The 19,527-nt window shown below is 61.2% G+C and overlaps 9 protein-coding genes across 9 annotated transcripts; 7 read left to right on the top strand and 2 right to left on the bottom strand.

The window, feature by feature from the left end:
- Window positions 1-409: 409 nt before the first annotated feature.
- On the top strand, window positions 410-1,215 carry PAN0_002c1357 (uncharacterized protein; the record flags this gene model as incomplete). Its single annotated transcript, XM_014803523.1, has 3 exons — window positions 410-427; window positions 518-619; window positions 691-1,215. 3 exons carry the CDS (start codon window positions 410-412, stop codon window positions 1,213-1,215), a joined length of 645 nt encoding a protein of 214 aa, XP_014659009.1.
- A 367-nt stretch (window positions 1,216-1,582) lies between these two features.
- PAN0_002d1358 (uncharacterized protein) lies at window positions 1,583-5,115 on the bottom strand (the record flags this gene model as incomplete). Its single annotated transcript, XM_014803524.1, has 3 exons — window positions 1,583-3,733; window positions 3,851-5,016; window positions 5,073-5,115. The coding sequence occupies 3 exons, from the start codon at window positions 5,113-5,115 to the stop codon at window positions 1,583-1,585; spliced, it is 3,360 nt and encodes a 1,119-aa protein (XP_014659010.1).
- Window positions 5,116-5,196: 81 nt separating this feature from the next.
- PAN0_002c1359 (uncharacterized protein) lies at window positions 5,197-5,508 on the top strand (the record flags this gene model as incomplete). The annotated part of the gene is made up of 1 exon (XM_014803525.1): window positions 5,197-5,508. The coding sequence occupies one exon, from the start codon at window positions 5,197-5,199 to the stop codon at window positions 5,506-5,508; it is 312 nt and encodes a 103-aa protein (XP_014659011.1).
- A 1,425-nt stretch (window positions 5,509-6,933) lies between these two features.
- Window positions 6,934-8,926, top strand: PAN0_002c1360 (uncharacterized protein; the record flags this gene model as incomplete). The annotated part of the gene is made up of 4 exons (XM_014803526.1): window positions 6,934-7,051; window positions 7,238-7,683; window positions 7,963-8,422; window positions 8,712-8,926. 4 exons carry the CDS (start codon window positions 6,934-6,936, stop codon window positions 8,924-8,926), a joined length of 1,239 nt encoding a protein of 412 aa, XP_014659012.1.
- Window positions 8,927-11,035: 2,109 nt separating this feature from the next.
- Window positions 11,036-11,977, top strand: PAN0_002c1361 (ribosome biogenesis protein brx1; the record flags this gene model as incomplete). Its single annotated transcript, XM_014803527.1, has 1 exon — window positions 11,036-11,977. The coding sequence occupies one exon, from the start codon at window positions 11,036-11,038 to the stop codon at window positions 11,975-11,977; it is 942 nt and encodes a 313-aa protein (XP_014659013.1).
- Window positions 11,978-12,476: 499 nt separating this feature from the next.
- PAN0_002c1362 (diphosphomevalonate decarboxylase) lies at window positions 12,477-13,841 on the top strand (the record flags this gene model as incomplete). Its single annotated transcript, XM_014803528.1, has 2 exons — window positions 12,477-13,511; window positions 13,593-13,841. The coding sequence occupies 2 exons, from the start codon at window positions 12,477-12,479 to the stop codon at window positions 13,839-13,841; spliced, it is 1,284 nt and encodes a 427-aa protein (XP_014659014.1).
- A 114-nt stretch (window positions 13,842-13,955) lies between these two features.
- Window positions 13,956-15,053, bottom strand: PAN0_002d1363 (TRAPP complex subunit bet5; the record flags this gene model as incomplete). Its single annotated transcript, XM_014803529.1, has 3 exons — window positions 13,956-13,993; window positions 14,074-14,971; window positions 15,045-15,053. 3 exons carry the CDS (start codon window positions 15,051-15,053, stop codon window positions 13,956-13,958), a joined length of 945 nt encoding a protein of 314 aa, XP_014659015.1.
- Window positions 15,054-15,528: 475 nt separating this feature from the next.
- PAN0_002c1364 (endosomal P24A protein) lies at window positions 15,529-17,433 on the top strand (the record flags this gene model as incomplete). The annotated part of the gene is made up of 1 exon (XM_014803530.1): window positions 15,529-17,433. One exon carries the CDS (start codon window positions 15,529-15,531, stop codon window positions 17,431-17,433), a length of 1,905 nt encoding a protein of 634 aa, XP_014659016.1.
- A 414-nt stretch (window positions 17,434-17,847) lies between these two features.
- PAN0_002c1365 (TMS membrane protein/tumor differentially expressed protein) lies at window positions 17,848-19,479 on the top strand (the record flags this gene model as incomplete). Its single annotated transcript, XM_014803531.1, has 2 exons — window positions 17,848-19,363; window positions 19,454-19,479. 2 exons carry the CDS (start codon window positions 17,848-17,850, stop codon window positions 19,477-19,479), a joined length of 1,542 nt encoding a protein of 513 aa, XP_014659017.1.
- Window positions 19,480-19,527: the final 48 nt, after the last annotated feature.

Below are 19,527 nucleotides of genomic sequence, written 5' to 3' on the forward strand. Positions count from 1 at the left end.
AGTATATATACGCCTTTTCGCTTCTCACCATCAACTCGAGCCTCTGAGGAACGCTGGCCTGCACACCTCCCCGGGCGTATCCTGCTGGCGCTTGTCAAGCCATCGTATCGATACTACTCCGGCTTTTCGCTTGGGCATCCTTGTTCGAAGGTGCAAACGCGCTCATCTCCGGTCCGGCCCAAGTCTACAGCCGAATCGCCCGGCTCTGCTGGTTCGCTCCTGGTCCTGCTCGAGCTGCCTCAACATCACGACTGCGGTATTGCCTCGCTGAGCGACGTACGAGCTTCGTGCGGACATCAGTCTGGAACTCTCGACGGTGGTTGTTGATCGCATCTCATCGACAGGGACCGTGCGCATCGACACGCCTTTGCACCGCCAGCTTTGTGCTTGAAGAGATTGCTCCACCATCATGAGTAACAAAGTGGTCGTAAGTGTCCATGCATCTGTATCTTCCTCGACTGCCTGTATATGCGGCAACCACACTGACCAACGCCTCTACGTGCTTGCTCATCCACAGTCGCAGGTGTATCGAGGCATCATCGACGATGTCATCAACAACGTCCGCCAAGACTTTGAGGAGATGGGCATTGAAAAGGAGGTGCTAGAGGAGTTGCAACGAGTAAGTCCGCACGACCATCGGCCCAAATAATCGCAGGGTCTGACGACAGCTTCGGGTTCTGGCATGTACAGTCGTGGGAAGCCAAGATCGTAGCGACGCAGGTGGCCGAATTCGAAGGCGCACCTGCGCTTCCTCCGGCCAAGTCGCGGTCTAGCAAGAAGCAGGAGCCCAAGGCCGAGGTCAAGACCGAAGACGGCAACGGCGCCAACGGACAGAGCTCGAGTGGCAACGGTGCCGATCAGCATCGCTCCAAAGTTGCACGAGGCGATGGTTCGACCGACGTAGCCGGTGGCCCCGATCGAGGCGCCAACGAAGGCGCAGATGATGCTGCCAAGCAGGAGGGCGACGATGCTGCGGCAGGTCAGAAGCGCAAGCGCATCAGCGACGATGACGAGATCGGCAGCGACCTTGACGATTCCGACGATGAGGACGTTGACGGCGGCGCCGACGGTGACAACGACGACATGGTGCTCTGCCTGTACGACAAGGTGCAGCGAGTCAAGAACAAGTGGAAGTGCGTGCTCAAGGACGGCGTCGCCTCCATCGACGGCAGAGACTACCTCTTTGCCAAGTGCAACGGAGAGTTTGAGTGGTGATTCGCCCATCTCTCTTTCGCTCTCGTCGCCCTCCATCGTATCGCCTTCCGAGTCTCCTTCCTGCCATCAAAACACTGAAAGGCTTCGGGCTAACTCCCGCTCAGCCACGCTTCCGTCGCATGTTCCTCTTCCCGCCCTTGTCCAGCACCTCGTCTCGTCTAGCTTCCACTGCCTCTCACATTTGTACACTACCACCCCCTCAACCAACAAAAGTTGCGCTTTCCAATCCGCATTCCCTCGCACTTGTTCGCACGCACAGAAAAGCTGAGCAACGATTGGTATTAAGAGCGGCCAAGACGGGTCGGATCGATTACAAGGGCATACAGTACACAAAGTGAGAGTCTTGAGGGCGGCCAGGCGCAGACGCTCAGACGCTCGGACGCTTGGGAGCTGCTGATGGTTGCACCTGCTTGGCGCCTCGGTCGGCAGGCCCACCGGGTCCACGCATGTAGAAGGCCAGCTGCGCTCGGACTGCGTCGAGCATCCTTGCGGTGGGATCGGTGCCCGGCTGTGCGGGAGCGGTGAGCGCGCGCTCGAGTCGGTCGAGCATCTGGACCATCTCGTCGCGCACGACTTGGACCGTGTACGCTCTCGAGTCGGCCAGCTGGTCCGAGAGGATGCGGATCTGGGATTCGAGGAATGATGCGTGTCGGATGATGGCGTCCGTACGTTCCGAAAGGTCTTCAAAGCGCGCCATGGCCTCGGCACGCTCCACATACGGCTCGCCGCGGCGCGCAGAGTCGCCAGCAAAGCCGGGACCCATAGCTGCGCCCGCAGGATGCCCGGCTGGATTGGGCATGCCGCCAGGAGGACCGTCCATCTTGGGGCGCATGTAGCCATACTCGTCCGCAGGCCCAGCAGGATAGCCGCGCTCGGGGCCGTATCCACCACGCACGTCGGGACGACGATCAGCATAGTGCGGATCCATCCTCTCGTCGCCATACGCAAAGTCGCGGCCGCCGCGGTGGCCACCTGGCCCCATGGGCATGCCTACCGCTGCCGCACCAGGACCCATGCCGCGCATGCCATCCGGTCCGCCGGGGATGGTGGCCAGCGGCACCTCGGGCGACGGCGTCGAGCTGCCGCCGCTGCGGTCGGCGCGCAGATCGGCGCCGCCGATGCTGCCGCGCGGCGATCCGGCTCGCTTCTGCCTGGAGCTCTTGCGCTTGATGTCGTTGAGCAGCGCGATCTCGCCACGGCGGAAGGAGGGATGCCTGAACTCCCACACTTGGACCTCGTCGGTGGGGTTGCCCTGGTACGAGTGGTTGACCTTGTGGAAGCCGTACATGTTGAGCTGGCGCACAAACGACTGCCAGTTGGAATGCTTGAACCAGTTGGGCAGCACGAGCCTAGAGAACTCGGCCGGATTGGCGACGCTGAATACGGTGCCCGAGGCGCCCCAGCTGATGAGGTCCGAGATGGAGGCATCCTCGAGCATCGAGTAGAGCTTGCTCACAAAGCTCGGCTGCTGCTTGCCGCCGGGACCACCGCCCGCGCCCGGAAGACCGGCGAGCGACGGGTGGATCATGGGTGGGTTGCCGTAGGATGTGGACGGAGTGGGGCTTGGATGGTGCATGAGCGGCGTGCGGCTGTGCGGCGGCGGCGGATAGCTGGCGTACGAGGGCGGATGGAAGGGCATGCTGCGGCGGGGCGAGCCCGAATAGGGCGCTGCGAGCGACGCCTCGTCGCGCGATCGGTGTGCGGGCATGTCGGGCTCGAGCGAGGCGAAGCCTGGTAGCCTCGGCGGCGGCGAGACGGCGCGATTGCGGTAGCCCATACCGGGCTCGCCCGAGTTGGGAGGCGGCATGCGCAAAGCAGCGCTGCCATGCTCTTGCTTGGCATCGAACGGCATGCGGTCGCGTGGGTCGCGGTCGTGCTCGCCGGTGTATCGTTCGCCCGGAAGTCCGCCAGCATGGCGAGCGTCGTCCCTGGATGCGGCCGGACCGTCGTATCTGGAGGGCATGGGGCGGTCGTAGTCGTAGCGGCGTGAGTCGGTGGGCGGGTCGCGATGACGGGGCTGTGGATGCTGCTGATGTTGGGACTGGAAGCGCGATTCTACTGCGGCCGAGGCGGATCTGTTGGTCCAATGAGCGTGGTGTGCGGCTGCCGACGAAGGCCTGCTGGCGATGTCTGTGCCGGATGGCTTGCGGTCGTGGATGGCGTCGTCGGACTCGCCGCGGACGCGCTTGACCTCGTTGGACTCGTCGAGCTCGTCCATCTCGTCTTCGTCGTCGATGGTGCGCGAGCGCATGTCGTCTTGGGCGGGCCGGCTGAGCGCAGGCTCGTATCGTGGGCGCTTGCGATCGGGGCTGTTGGGGGACTTGGCGGACGAGGAAGCGTCGGGAGCGTTGCGCTGCATGTCGCGCGGAACGGCGGCGTCGTTGGAAGCTCTTGGCGAGGCGGCGTTGAGGGAGGGAGCAAGTGCGCTGGCACGACGTTCTGTGCTCATCATACCAGCCACGCGAAACGGTGCGGTCGGGATGGGAGGGCCGACGCGGAGAGGGGCGAGGGAGGGTGTCTAGGAGCGCTTGTGGAAGCGGGGCGCTGCTCGGCTGCAGTGGAGCAGGTGTATGGGGATCGTGACTTGTAGCGAATGCTATAAGGAAGTGGTGATGAACTGGGTGCAGCGACGAACACTGAGCATGAAGGGCGGGTTGTGGGTGGACCAAGCGCAGGGGATAGTAGAAGCAGGAGGCCCGAGGCTTGTGGCTTTGGCGGCGGAATGCTGTGACGCTTGGAAAAGGCCCGCGGAAGGAAGCACCAGCGACAACAATGGGAGCCTGTGGTGGGGAAGGATGAAAATGGGTGCGAGGTTTTGCTTGCTTGCAGACGAAGGTGCGTGTGCGGAAGAGGGTTGGGACGGGCGGAAGGCGAGAGGATTCGGCTGCGGTGGGCGTTGGCCGGCAGATGCCGTGCGCGAGATGAAGGCGGTCGAAAGCTTATCCCGTTCTAGTGAAGCCGATGCGTCGGTGGAGTGTCGGGCGGGACGGGGCGGGGCGGGGCCGCACAATGCTAATTCGACGCCGAAGGCCGAGCGTTTGCGAGGTGGTTGTGGTGGTTGTGGTGGTGGTGGTGGTGCAGGTGATTCGGATCCGGAGAGGGTAGCCGGCGGGTCAAGGCAGGACAATGAGATAGGAGGGGGAAGGAAAGGGAGGGCAGATGAGCTGGGCTCGGTTGCAACGGTGTAGCGCAACGCCAAGGGGTGGCGCGGAGGCGGCTCGGTCGTGTTGGCGTCGCGGATGATTGAGGCGCGTGGATGCGACGAGTGGTACCACGGATGGTGCGACGAGTTGAGCCGAGCGGGCAGTGTGGCGCCGCGACGGTTGTAAGCGTTTGAAGCACGAACGGACCGAGCGGAAATGAAGGGTAGAAGAGACTCGATGTCCAGTACCGAAAGCCGAAAGAGAGCGAGAGAAGCAATGGAGAGTGGAGACGGCTGGAATGAGCGCGGCTTTGCAGAGGCGGAGGCGCGGTTGAGGTGGGCGTGGAATGGGATGTAGTACAGTAGTCTTGACCGAGGTGATGAGGTGATATAGAAGAAGGTGATCAATGTGATGGTGGTGGAGAGAAGAGGCGAAGCGTGCGGCGTCGTGATGGAGGGGCCGTGACGGAACGGAGGGAAAGAGGGAGAGAGAGAAGAGAGAGAGAGAGGAGAAGGAGGAGGGACGAGGTCGGGAGACAAGCGTATTGTGAGCGAGCCAGAGAGAGTTGGAGAGAGGGGCTTGGGTTGAAGGCAAAGCCAAGCCGAGCCTTTCGATGTGGGCGTGGGCGTGGACCAAGACGAGGAGGAGGGCAAAGAGGCTGAAAGGAGTTGAGTCGTTGTCCACCGACCGACGAGCACGGCAACTTATTGTTACGGATCCCGAGGACGAGCCAAGGCTGACTGACGCAACCGCTCATCTGCCCGGGCACTTTTCCTTTTCTTTTCTTTTCCCCAAACCCAAACCCAAACCCAAACCCAGACCCAAGAACGGGCTGAGCATGCTGAGCAAGCTGAACAAGCTGAGCGAGCAACGCTACGGTACAGGTGCCCGTCCAGGTACAGTACAGGAGGCAGGCAGCCGAAGCGGGCCAGCAGGCGAGACGGGCGCGAGACAGCGTGCATTTCGCTCTTTTGATGCGGCCATCCGGATGTGCCGAGCGAAACGCGAGGCAACAGCAGATGACAAGCCGAACGATTCCAGCTGGAGCGGCCCAACTGTCGGAAGGGGCCCGCATGGCAGGGAGCTGCAGCTCTTCCCGGCTCGTGGCATTTCGCTGCCGCTGCTGCTGCTGCTCGTCACAGTGACCTAGAGCGCATGCAACTACGGGCAGCGAGTTTCGGAAAAAATGGTGCACCCGCCCAAGGGTCGCAGCAGAAGAAGCTCGTTTGCACCCCAACCGCATCGGCACCACGCACCACCGCCCTAGCCGAGCCTCGCCGCACACACGACTCACGCGCCCGCCCACCCTCATGACAAAGTTTTGATTTATTTATTGATTGATTGAAAATTTAGATGAGCCGAGCGAATGGATTGGTGACATTTTTTTTTCTTTTTCTCTTTCTTTTTCTTTCTCTTTGTCTCTGGCTTTCATGGGCTTGGCGCCACGGCACGCCACGGTGTGATGCAGTAACCAGCTTTGCATTTCGGCCGTTGCGCAGACCCACCGACGACGCTTAGGCGGGATGGCAGCGAGCCGGTCAAGCACATGGGTGCTGCACGAAAAAATTCATGGAACTCGCTCTGTCTCGGATAGACTCGCAGCAGCAGCCGCAACAACAACAACAACAACAAATTGCATCGCCGCCGCCGCCGCCGCCGCTGCTGGTGCTGGTGCTGCCAGAGCCCGGATGCCCCCATCCGTGCTTCACAACTGCAACCGCTCCGTCTAATCTTACTCTATCGGTGAGCATATTGTAGCTGCCTGAACGGCACAGGACACTAACTCAACACGCATTGTTGTCACCGAGTCGACACCGCCTGCTCTGCACCGGACCACAGCTGAGCTAATGCTCAGCTTGCGCCTACAAGAAACAGGCGAGTGGGACGCAAACAACCGATTCATGCACGTCGCCACGAGACGAGATGCAAAAATAGCCAGGGCTCCACTACCTCTGTTCGCTTGCGCTGGTCCCTTCTCCGCTCTCTCCGCTGCCCGCTGCACCCGTGCTCCGATCAGCCAACTGCATCCCCCAATCCATCCTCCCCTCCCTCCTCCTCTCCCAAGTCCGCCCGACATCTGCAGAAACGACCCTTCGCGCTAAGCGAGCCGCAAAGCTCGAGCGGACTCTCGACTCGCCCCTCCTGCCGAGGCTGACAGCCCTTACTCCGCGGAGCCAGCCGAGCTCGCTGATGACATCGGGCAGATCCCGAGACAGCTAGCTGCGCAAGGAGGCGAGGATGAAACCCATTTTTCCCCCTTTCCTTTTCTCAAATCCGGCATCCTCGTCTCCTTCCTTCAAAGCTTCTTTTTTTTTATTGATTTATTGATTTGATTTGATTTCTTTCTCTTTCTTTCTCGCCCACTCGCTCCCTCGCTCTTCTCCGCACTCCATCGTCGCTTGAGAGCGTAGCATGCGTCTCGATGCCAATCGATAGACAACGCCGCCACGACGTCCAGGGAGGGAAAGAAGGGGGGGGGGGGGGGAACTGGACMCCCCACGCTCACGCCGAGCCCCCTGAATCTTGGCGGCATCCGTCCCGTTTTCTCTCCACGCTTCGACTCGCAGAGCCAACAATGGCTTGGCGAGACGCGGGCGAGAAGCTCTATCGATGCATCCGCACCCACGCGCGCTTTCCACGCATGAATCGACATCAAAAGAAACCGCTGCGCTCCACACCATCGAACCCGACCCGTGACGGGAGGCGATGGTGTCTTGTGCCTCTTCCATGCGCAGAGCAACGCCTCGCGGGCCGGAGCGGTATCAGCAACACACAATGTGGCTTCCACCACTTGGTCTCCGACCCAACAACCTGATCGCATCACCGCTCGGGTAGGAGCCATCGAAACTCGCGCTTCGGGCTGCAAGCGTGCGTACCAGTGCAAAACACGGAACGCACCGAATTGGCTTCGCCCTCCATCTTCCGCCAGGCCCGCGCCGTATGCGATCCAGACCCGCGCTTGTCCAACCTCCCTGCCGACACGGCCCAACACGGGACGCATGCTGTGTGGAACTTGTACCACCTCCTGAGCCAGGGCGAGCCAGGGCGAGCAACGCATCTGGAACCACGCTTCGGAGTTCGGCTGCGCCCTACCACAAGCGAGAGTTCGCATTCGGACCGAGCAACGCTCCATGCAGCAACGAAATCCAAATGCCGTCGCTCCAACGCCGCCGCGGCCCTTCCAACGCTCGTGGTCGCTCCTGCGTCTCGCCAGCATCGCACACGCATGCATTCCTCCGAGCCCTGCCCGGCCATGCCCGGCCATGCCCGACCATGCCACGTCAGAATCGCGCTCCTCGCCCTGGCGCTCTCTCCGCACCGCGTGGTCATCGTATTTGACTGTACCCTGCAGATGACACAACACCAGCCTGCGCATGAGCTGTCTCACCGTCGAAAATGCGCCCGCCTCGTGCCATGTGCTCGGTTTTCCCAGCCTGGCTTCGAGCCCAAGTGCGCATCGATTCCACCGCTATGGTCCACTTATCCGAGCTAGGCATCGGCGGCTGGCGTGCCTAATTTGTTATTCGACGACCCAATCGTGGCTCGCTTAGGCTGTGCCAACGAGCCAACTTGCGTGCCACTCTGTGGCGTGACACACGCGCAGATATTGCCGGCATGCATGGACGCCATGCCAAGCTCGCACGCCAGAGCCTCCCCTCACGCCGGTTGCGCCGGTTTTTCATTTGGTAGTTCGATTGGATGCCTTGGCTTGCCTCCCGGCTGGTCCGACACCTCGCTGGATCTCCGATTCATGCTCGTTTCCGATCCAGCTCGACGTGCCTTGCAGCTTGCACCAAAAGTACAGCCTGCCAAGTCGATGACCCGTCGGCACTGTGGCACTGATACACTCCATGCTGGGCTAGGCGCTCGACTAAAGATCCAGCGCGGATCTGTCGGCTCTGCCGGATTCTGCGGGGCGAGCATGAACGAGATGAGCTCGACTCGTCGTCGGGAACAGCGGTTGCCAATCTTTGCGTCCGTGCCCGTGCCGTTGTCCGCTGTCTCGCCTCGTACAACAACCGTCGACGACACCCGGATTGCGGCGAATGGACCGGTGCCAGATCGTCGCCACGATGACGAACGAGCCAGCACGATATCCTGGCATGGATTCATCAGAAGCTGCCCACGCGCGCGCGCACACACACACGCACACCTGTCTCACCATTGCGTTGCGTCTCGGGAGACGAGCATGAGAGGCGGAGGGGAGGGCATGGTGGAGCGAGTTGGCCGGCTATGAAAACGGGAGCGCGGCGTGCGCGCCCGGTTTTGCAAGTGCCAGGGCTGGCGCTGGCCGGGTGGATGCGTTGCATGCATTCAGTGCATGCATGCATCCATGCATGTTGCCTGAACCAGGAGCGCTTCCGAAAACCATGCGGTCGCGCCAAGACGCCATGGGTCTGTCCGAGTTCCGAGAGGATGCGCGTGGCTTTCAAGCCCCGACGCTCGCCTCTTTCCGTCCGAGGCGCTGCCAACGCCACCTCGCCGGCACTGGGCCTCGAGCCTTGCCACGCATTCCGCGGACAACACCCACCCCCTCTCACTTTCAGCCTCCGACGCCTGTCCAATAATCGTCCTGCCCCGCCCGCTTTAGGGCACCGCACGCGTCGGCGGCCATCTTCCGATCGGCCTCGTCACCTGTTTGTCCTTTCTCTCTGTCGGCTACTTTTTGGCATTTTTCCGGCTATTTCTTTTTCTTTTTCTTTCTCATTTCTTTTTCTCTTCTCTGGATCTCGTCTCGGGTGTGCAATCCCGTGCACCATCTCCGTCAACTACAGCATCTTGGTCTCGGGAGCCTCGGTGGACCAGCGACCTACATGGACCGAAGCCTGCCTATCTTACGTCGCAGAGTTTCGTCATCAGCTGGCATCAGCGTTGCGTCTTTGCCGTGAGCTTATGGAACGCGGCGTACAATCCTCGCCGCCTCGGCCCGTCTGCTAGGCTCGCCGTAAGCGCCTCCCGAACCATGCCGGACTCCGTTAGGCTTTGCAGGGCGGCTATGAGGTCGTACAGCGACGCGCAGTAGCGAGACTCACTGGCAGCGTTGTAGAACCGCGGTTCATCGTCCACTCTCCCGCTCTGCCCCTGGCCGAATCGATTTCGCTTGTCATTTCATCACTGCCTGCTTCATTCTGGCAATCATACCGGCAAGGATCCCGGCAAGGTTGTGTGCAGCCCAGACGCGGTGCATCCCACCATGCGAAAATCGTCGGAGCCTCTGCGGCGCCGGGAGGCATGATCGCATGCGTCCGAATTCGAACCCAGCAGTCGACTCGAAGCTCGAACGGTAAGGTCCGCGGATCGCGCCTCCCGTCGACGCGCAGGATCGGAGGGATACCGTACAGACAATAGTCGCAGACGATGAGATTTCTCGAACCTCGGCTAGCGGCAAAAGGCGAGGAGGCAAATCAATCTCAGCTAGCTAGGCACCAAACTCAGGATGGCTTGCTGTCGACTCTCCCTCGTGACGACCGAAGAGCCGGCGACGGCTGGCGGCATGAAACTTCCATGGAGCGACGCAGCCACGCAGCGACAGCCAACGCATGCCACCTCGACTGTGACTAAAGCCGCTCTCGAATTCCAGAGCCTGGAATCTCGACGTGAATCTCGACGTGGGCGCGCGTTGAAAAGCTGACGTGCCTTTTGTTGACCCGTGCCTGGATTACTGTATTCGACTCCGCCCTCGCTTTTTCTTTTTCTTTTTCCTTTCCTTTCCTTTCCTTTGATTTTTTTTTTAAATCTTTTTGCCGGCATGCCGGTGTGGAAGCCTTGGAGTTAGGATTTGGATCAATTCGAAATTGCAGCCGAAATGTTCATCCGCCCACGCGCTCGTCGGTGGCTGACACGGCTCGCTTCGTCCTCGCCTCGCCTCGCCTCTTCTTTGCCCGTGCATGCATGGCGGCCGGCACCGAGCGACAGCCTCCCCACGTCCATTCATCCAGCCCCTCTCTGCCCCGAGCTTCCGCCGTGCGATTCGCGCGGCCCAACCGGCGCCTCATCCTCATGGAAGGCAAGAGCGATCAGCTAGCACGGCCGAGCAGACCGACCAGACCGACTAGTTTCGATGCTGTCTGCCTGACTGCAGAGTGAGCCGAAGATGAAGCTTCCGCGACGATGGGCAAGCGGCGCATGCAACAGATAAATTACAGCCGGTTATCGCTTCCGTTGGGATCGACACGACGTCCCCGGCCAGAACGACTGTGTATGCAGCCGTGTCGGCGCCACATGCCGTTATGCGATCGAATCTGCAAGGCAACAAAGATCCCTAAGCGGTGGCGCAAGCATTGACACCTTCTGAGCGACTCGCCTAGCCTCGACCGACAACCAAGCGCACAATCCGATTGGCGCCTCGGCTCAACCGAGCTTCGACGAGGTCGTCTTTGCACAATCGAAGCCGGAAGCGTGCCCAGCGCTGTTAGACCGCAAGATTTAAGACGAGCTCCCCCACAAAAAAAGGAGAATGTAAGAGTCGTGGAGCTGACATCTGCGGTAAAACACGTGACCACAAATTTTCGTCCAGGGCCCAGCCGTCGAGGATTTTTCTTTCTTCTTGCGGCTCGAGCAAAGCTCCACATTTCTGCTTCTCCACGTTCCTACCCTGCGACCCTTCGCATCACCACCTGTTGCAGCCACCAGCTTTGCTACGAACGACAGCATCTGCGCATTCGATCAGAGCAACCATGGCGTCCGTATACCAGCAAGCCTCGAAGGCGGCCAAGGGCAAGCGCAAGGCCGATGGCCACGACGACGACGGCGCAACGGCGGCGCCCATCCGCAGGAACAAGCAGCGGGTGCTCATGTTGCCCTCGAGAGGCGTCACGTCGCGCATGCGCCACCTCATCAACGACCTCGAGTCGCTCATGCCACATACCAAGAAGGACAGCAAGTTCGACTCCAAGTCGCAGCTGCACATGCTCAACGAGCTCGCCGAGCTTAACAACTGCAACAACGCGCTCTACTTTGAGGCACGGAAGCGCGAGGACCTGTACATGTGGGCATCCAAGACGCCCAACGGACCGTCGGCCAAGTTCCAGGTGCAGAACATTCACACCATGGACGAGCTCAAGATGACCGGCAACTGCCTCAAGGGATCGCGCCCTATTCTCAGTTTCGACAAGGAGTTCGACGAGAAGCCGCACTGGACGCTCATCAAGGAGATGTTCACGCAGATGTTTGGCGTGCCCCGCGGCGCGCGCAAGTCCAAGCCGTTTGTCGACCACGTCATCTCCTTCTCGATCCTCGACAACAAGGTGTGGTTCCGCAACTACCAGATTGTCGAGTCGGATCCAGGCGCCACCGCGATCGCCCAGGTCGAAGAGGCACAGAAGGGCGACGGCAAGAAGGGTGGCAGCAAGAAGGAGACCAACAAGCAGCCCAAGCTGGTCGAGATCGGTCCTCGCATGGTGCTCTCGCCCATCCGCGTGTTCGAGGGCAGCTTCGGCGGCGCCACCGTGTTCGAGAACCCAGAGTACATTTCGCCCAACGCCATCCGCCACATGGTGCGCAAGCAGAAGGGCAACAGGTACACCGACCGTGTCAACCAGCAGGAGTCGTTCCGCACCAAGAAGGACCGCCTCAAGCCGCAGGAGGACGCTCTCAGTCGCAACAAGGTGTTCGCCTGAGGATTCGGGCTTGCACGCGGCGCTGTATCGATACCAACCATCCTTGTTCCATTGCATCTGTCTCATGGCACCGTACCATTGCATCATCTACATCCAGTTGTGCCTGTTGTCGTGGCTTGCAAGTGTCTGTATTGTGAAACGCTTGCGCTGAGAATAGCTCAGAGCAGTGAGGATGTAGCTTGCGCACGCCAGCCAGAGGGGTTCGGCAGACTGAGGGCGCCAACGCGTACAGTGGGTGGGAAGAAATCGAGAGGATCCGAGCTCGAGAAGAAATCCAAAACTGCAGACCTGGCGAGGCGAGAAAAAGTCCAACACGCAGCGACGCAGCGACGCACACGCGCTTCTACGGCGGAGGGAGGAATTCCAACGCACGCAGGGCTGCGCTGCAGATCATACGAGAACGGGCGCTGCAGAAGTCAAGGCGCGTTGGCATCGGCACGCTTCTCCTCGCCGTTCTTTGCTCTTGACCGACACCATCGACCACCCACCCATCAGCATCATGAGCTCGACCATTTACCAGGCGACGTGCTCGGCACCCGTCAACATCGCCGTCATCAAGTACTGGGGTAAGCGCGACACCTCGCTCATTCTGCCCACCAACGACAGTCTCTCGGTGACGCTCGACCAGGACCACCTGCGCTCCGTCACCACCGCGCGCGCCGATGCCAGCTTCGGCGGCCAGGACCGCCTCTGGCTCAACGGTGAGGAGGAGGTCATCAAGGCCGACGGCCGTCTGCGCCGATGCATCGACGAGATGAAGAAGCTGCGTCAGGCCAAGGAGGCCAACGATGCGAGCCTGCCCAAGCTCTCCGAATGGGCGGTGCGCGTGTGCTCCGAGAACAACTTCCCCACGGCGGCAGGCCTTGCTTCGTCGGCGTCCGGATTTGCGGCGCTCATCGCCTCGCTCGCGGCGCTGTACGAGCTGCAGCCCGAGGTGTCCACGTCGGAGCTCTCGCGCATCGCTCGTCAGGGCAGTGGCTCGGCTTGCCGTTCGCTCTTCGGCGGCTACGTCGCATGGCAGGGCGGTGAGCAGGCCTCGGGTCAGGACAGTCTGGCTGTCGAAGTCGCACCGCAGTCGCACTGGCCCGACCTGCAGGCGCTCATCTGCGTCGTCAGCGACGCCAAGAAGGGCACGCCCTCGACGGCGGGTATGCAGCGCACCGTGCAGACCTCGCCTCTGCTCCAGCACCGCATCAAGGACGTCGTGCCGCAGCGCATGAAGGATATCTCGGCCGCCATCCAGAACAAGGACTTTGACACGTTTGCCAACATCACCATGGCCGACTCGAACAACTTCCACGCATGCTGCCTCGACACCGCCCCGCCTATCTTTTACATGAACGACGTCAGCCGCGCCATCGTGCAGCTCACCGAGGAGCTCAACCGCGCCAGCGAGGCCGAGGACAAGGGCAAGCTCGCGGCATACACCTACGACGCCGGCCCGAACGCCGTGCTGTACGCGCCCAAGGCCAACATGCCTACCATCCTCCAGACCATCCGACACTACTTCCCCAACGCCGACTTTGACGACACCGTACGTATAGACTCGATCGCCTCTGCGGATAAAATGGCCATCGAGACTGACTTGTTTTCTTCCTGGGCGTCTGTGTAATAGTTCGATCTGCTTGGTAAGGGTGCTAATGCGTCGCACCGCGGTGCACAGGATGCAGTGGCGCTGCCGCAATCGCTGCCTGCGGCGTTCAACAGCAACGTGATCCCCGTGCACGAGGCGGGTGCCGTGCGCCGTCTGATTCACACCCAGGTGGGCGACGGACCGCGCGTGCTCGAGCGCGGCCTCGGCGCCGAGTCGCTGCTCACCGAACAGGGCGAGCCCCTCCGTCTGCAGCGTGCCAAGCGCGCATGAGTGCCATTCATCCGTCAGTTTAGCGTGCTCAATCAGCGCGCACCATACAGTGTGCTTTGAATCTATCCCAAGGAGAACCATGTGATTTCAATCTACCTCGTGTGCGACAGTGGATTACGACGCCGGCGCCGAGAGCTTGTTCTGCACCAGTACTGCGGTCATTTCATCAAATGGGCAAGATGTGTCAGTTTTGAGCGAAGCAGCATGAGTGTGCGAGACGTGGGGGACGTACCTTTCTCGAGGCCTTCACGGAAGGCGTCTGTGTCGATACCGTGTGTGCGATCAAGCCTTCGTTCGCTGACGACGGTAACGCCTGCTTCGGTGGGGTTGTGGGCATCGGACTCTGGCTCGACGATGCGTTCTTCGCGCTCGAGTGCGCGCAGCAGCGGATTCCTCACCACGGCATCCACCCACGGTCCGCGGTAGATCTGCAGCAGCACGCCCTTGAGACTCATGCCGCCCGTGCCGGGGATGCCTCCGCCCGTGCCGAACGACGAGCGCCCAGACAGGGCGGCGGAGGCACTGCCGATCGCGAATCCTTCGCTCGTGCGGCTCGGTATCGACGAGGGCGGCGGCACGGGGTCGGTGACGATGACAAGCGTGTACATGGTGGGCGTGTGCAGATGCGCCAGCGTGTAAGTCGAGGTGGTGAAGCTGTTGAACGTCTCGGCCTCGCCGCCGAGCTTGCGCACCATGTTGCGCAGTGAGAACACCACGCCGTACACCAGCTTGGCCTGCTCGTCGAACGGAAGCAGCTCGGTTGCCGCCGGGTCGATCGCCGCGGTGGCCGTGCTTCGGTGCTCCGCAGCAGCTCGGGGCGCTGATGGCCCCGCAGTCGTAGTGGCGGATGTGGACGCAGCAGTGTCCGTGGAGGTTGTGGTTCGTGTGACGCCCGGCAGCGACGGTGCACCCGGTCGCTGCGGAGCCAGGGGCACGTCGTTGGCCGCTACGCTCGGTGCGCTCGCGGTGGCGCGCTGGATCGAGGCGCCGAGCGAGGCAAAGCCCGATGATTGCGACGGCGTCGGGCTGGTTGGTCCACCGGGCCTCACCGACACTGCAGCATGAAGATGCGACCAGTCCTGATGGTAGACCGCATTGCAGTGCCGATCAAACACCCAGAAAGAGTATACCTAGCAAAGCGAAAGAACATAAGAGTCAGAGCCACTTTCTGATACCCGTGTCGACACGCAGCCTGACACTCACCTTGGCCATGTTGAGTCACCGGGCTGCGGCGCGGCGCCAAAAGAATTCCTTGAGCGGTTTCCTCGAAGTCGCTGCGCTCGCAGAGCGGTTGTATGTTCGAAATGCGCCGGGATGAGGTGAGGATGGACGGTGCTGGATGAAGCGGGACAGGGTCCGAGCGCGAGCCAAAGGTGGAGCCGTCGGGCGATCCGACTGGGCACGCGTCCCGATTGCAGCTCCGAGCCAGGTGTTGCACTTTGACTTTGAGCCGGTCGGCGAGATTCATTTCTTCTCAATCCATCACCGACAGCGAACCTCCCTCTGCGCCACACACCCCCACCGACGCAGTGGCACCCGCCTTCAGCCACTTCATCCAGCGCAGCAGTCGAATCGATAAGCTCACGTCGGGACGAGGCCGTAGCAGGGGTTCCCACGACTATCATCGCATCGGCTCCGGGCTTTCGAGCGGCTTCGGCACGTCCGTCCCTTTGATCACGCTCACAAGATGCGAGGCACAACAGCGCTTTCGGCGCTCGCTGTAGCGCTGGCTCTGCCATTGCAGGCAGCGGCGTGGTATCTGCCGGGCAGCGCACCGCACTCCTACAAGCAGGGCGACCAGGTGCCGTTCTCGGTGAACGCTCTGCAGGCCAAAGCCTTCACCTCGCAGATCAAGGGTGTGCTCAAGTACGACTACTACGATCCGCGCTTCCAATTCTGCACACCTGACGGAGGGCCCGAGGCGCAGAGCGAGAACCTCGGAAGCGTGCTCTTCGGCGACCGCATCTACAGCAGCCCAGTCCAAGGCGTCATGCTCAAGGACGAGGTATGCAAGCAAATGTGCCGCATCACCATCACCCCTGAGAACGCCGCCTTCATCAACGACAGGATACGCGAGGAATATGCCGTCAACTGGATGGTCGACGGTCTGCCCGTCGCAGAGTCGCGCAGAGAGATCAAGACCCACGAGGAGTTCCTCTCGCTTGGATTTGCGCTCGGCAGCCTGCAGGATGAGCACTTCCAGCCATACGACCCACCAGCGCTGCACAACCACTACGACATCTACATCGACTACCACAAGCGCGGTCCGGATGAGTACCGCGTCGTCGGCGCACGCATCTATCCGCTCTCCAAGGACTCGCTCGCCGGTGTCGCCGCGGGCCAGCCGGCAGACTGCAAGGCAGCCAACCCTCTTCAGCTCAGCGACGCAACCTCGACCGGCGTCGCTTACACCTACAGCATCCGATGGAGGGAGTCTTCCACACCTTGGGCAACGCGCTGGGACGCCTACCTCAAGGTGTTTGACCCCAGGATCCACTGGCTTGCGCTCATCAACTCGATCGTCATCGTCAGCTTCCTGTGCATGATGGTCGCCATCGTCGTCGCGCGCTCCATCAGCCGCGACATTCACCGCTACAACGCCATCGACATGAACGAAGACGTCCAGGAGGACTTTGGCTGGAAGCTCGTCCACGGCGAGGTTTTCCGTCCGCCTGGCAGGCCCATGCTTCTCTCCATCTTTATCGGATCCGGATCCCAGCTCGTGGCCATGGCCGCCGTCACGCTCGTGTTTGCGCTCCTCGGCTTCTTGAGCCCGTCCAACCGCGGCTCGCTTGCGACCGTCATGATCGTCACCTGGACGCTCTTTGGCAGCATCGCCGGCTTTGTCTCGAGCAAGGTGTATGCCAGCTTGGGCGGCGAGTACTGGAAGCAGAACATCGTGCTCACCGCCATGCTCTTCCCCAGCCTCGTCTTCTCGCTCGTGCTGCTGCTCAACTTCTTCCTGATCTTCAGCGGCTCGTCGGGAGCCGTGCCCTTTGGCACGCTGCTGGCGCTCGTCGCGCTCTGGTTCCTCATCAACGTGCCACTCACCGCCGTCGGCGCGATGCTCGGCATCCGATCCGGCGGATTCACCCATCCGGTCAAGCCCAACTCGATCCCGCGTCAGATCCCCTACCAGCACACGTGGTATCTGCGCCCGCTGCCATCCGCCCTGATCGCCGGCATCTTGATCTTTGCCTCGGCGTTCCTCGAGATCCTCTTCATCCTTAACTCGATGTTCGGCACCAAGATCTACTATGCCTTTGGCTTCCTCGCGCTCGCGTTCATCATCACCGCCGTCACCTCGGCCACCGTCACCATCCTCTTCACCTACTTCCACCTCTGCAGCGAAGACTACCGCTGGCACTGGAGGGCGTTTGTCACCGGCGGCTCGGGCGCCATCTGGTTCTTTGTCTACGGCCTCTTCTTCTGGGCGACCAGACTCGAGCTGCCAGGACTCGCCAACAAGGTGCTCTTCCTCGGATACCTCTCCATCCTCTCGCTCCTCTTCTTCACGCTGTTTGGCGCCATCGGCTTCCTCGCCACCTACGCCGCGCTGCGCAGGATCTATTCGGCAATTCGCGTTGACTAGACCGGTTTCCATCCCAATCACTCCCTTGTACTTGCATCCCAGCATCCAACCTTCCTTTAAAGCCTTGCACATGAGCCGTGGTCGTGTCGTGCCAGAATTGTGTCAGGAGCGAGTAGGCACGCGCCCCTGGCTGAGCAATCTTGCGACCGCCGGATTTCGATCCGAGATTGCGCGCGGCGACCCTGAAGCAGCAGCACGGGCGCGCATTTCGCTTGTGGTTCTCCACATAGTCCCACATCCATCTCACCTTCCTCCATCTCATCCCCGTCGGCTTCGATCCAGCCAGCCACGACCCTTTCACCATAGCCGCCGATTCGCTACATCGACGGTAGCGTCACTCTCATCACCACAGGAGCCTGCCTCCTCGACAAACGTGCCCTTCGTTCGCGCGCCACTGAGCCAATCCACGTCGCAATGGGTGTGGCACTTTCGCTGCCCTTCCTCGGCGGCGGCCTGGCATCCATCGCCAGCTCGTGCGTCGCGGGCCTCGCATTCTTCTGCACCAGCACTGCCGCATCCGCATTCTTCAAGTCGTGCAACTGCCAGTCGTCGATCGCCACGCGCGTGGGATTCGCCATCATCTTTTGCCTGGACGCGCTACTCGCCTGGCTCAGCCTTACGGGTTTCATGATGCACAAGATCGAAGAGTGGTCGTACAATTACATCAAGATGGATTGCAAGGACAAGGATCGCTGCTACGGCGTACTTGCCGTGCATCGCATCACGTTTGCGCTCTCGCTCTTCCACTTCATCCTCGGCATGCTCCTTATCGGCGTCAAGGACACACGCACCAAGCGCGCCGCCATCCAGAATGGCTGGTGGGGACCCAAGGTGCTGCTGTGGCTGCTGCTCACGCTGCTAATGTTCTTCATCCCCAACGGCTTCTTCGTATTCTGGGCCAACTACTTTTCGCTCATCCTGGCGTCGGTGTTCATCGTGGTGGGACTGGTGCTGCTGGTCGACTTTGCGCACTCGTGGTCCGAGACGTGCCTCGACCGCTGGGAACAGACCGAGTCGGACTTTTGGAAGTTTACGCTCATCGGCAGTACGCTTGGCATGTATGCGGCGACGATCGCGCTGACGGGCGTGCTGTACGGCTTCTTTGCGTCGAGCGGGTGCTCGCTCAACCAGTTCTTCATCAGCCTCAACCTCGGACTCATCGTCGTGCTCACGCTGCTCTCGATCAGCCCCAAGGTGCAGGAGGCGAATCCGAGGAGCGGGCTGGCGCAGAGCAGCATGGTGGCTGCCTACTGCACGTACCTCATCGCGTCGGCGGTGATGAACCGCGACAATGCCGAGTGCAACCCCATCACGCGCGGGCGCGGCGGCAGCGCCAAGACCACCACGGTGGTCATCGGTGCTGTATTCACCTTCCTTGCGATTGCATACTCGACGTCGCGCGCGGCGACGCAATCCACGACGCTCGTGGGCAAGCGCCGCGCCGCACTCAACGAGAGCCGGCCACCATCGGGCTACGGGCCGTTGGCAACGCGCGACTCGCTCGACTACTCGTCGACAGGCGTGGTTTCGGACCAGCCTACGAAGAAGGACTCGTTGCGCATCCAGGCTTTGATGGCGGCGGTCGAGGCGGGTGCGATCCCGGCGTCGGCGTTGGACGAAGAGGAGGAGGACGACGAGATCGAGACGCGCTCCGAGCTGGGTGCGGCTGATGAGAGCGACGACGAACGCCAGGGAACACGCTACAACTACAGCTTCTTCCACTTTGTGTTTGCGATCGCGGCGTGCTATACCGCCATGCTGCTGACCGACTGGCGGTTTGTGCGCCTCGGTGGGCCGTCGCCCGATCCGAGCGAAGACGGCGCACCTATCGCATACATCGGCCGCAGCACCACTGCCATGTGGATGCGCGTCGTCAGCAGCTGGCTCTGCATCGCCATCTACACCTGGAGCCTCGTGGCGCCCGTGATTCGTAAGTTCCACCCCATCTTCCAAATCTGCGCGACCCCTTCAAAGATTGAGAACGCTGACATGCAACCACACCTTCTGTTCACCGCGACAGTGCCAGACCGATTTGGCTTTGACTAGATTGTAGTGGTCGCGGAATGGAATGTCGTATTGCTTTGTAGATGGCTT

The sequence above is a fragment of the Moesziomyces antarcticus genome (genome assembly GCF_000747765.1).
Source record: "Moesziomyces antarcticus DNA, scaffold: scaffold_v10002, strain JCM 10317, whole genome shotgun sequence".
Lineage (NCBI taxonomy): Eukaryota > Fungi > Basidiomycota > Ustilaginomycetes > Ustilaginales > Ustilaginaceae > Moesziomyces > Moesziomyces antarcticus.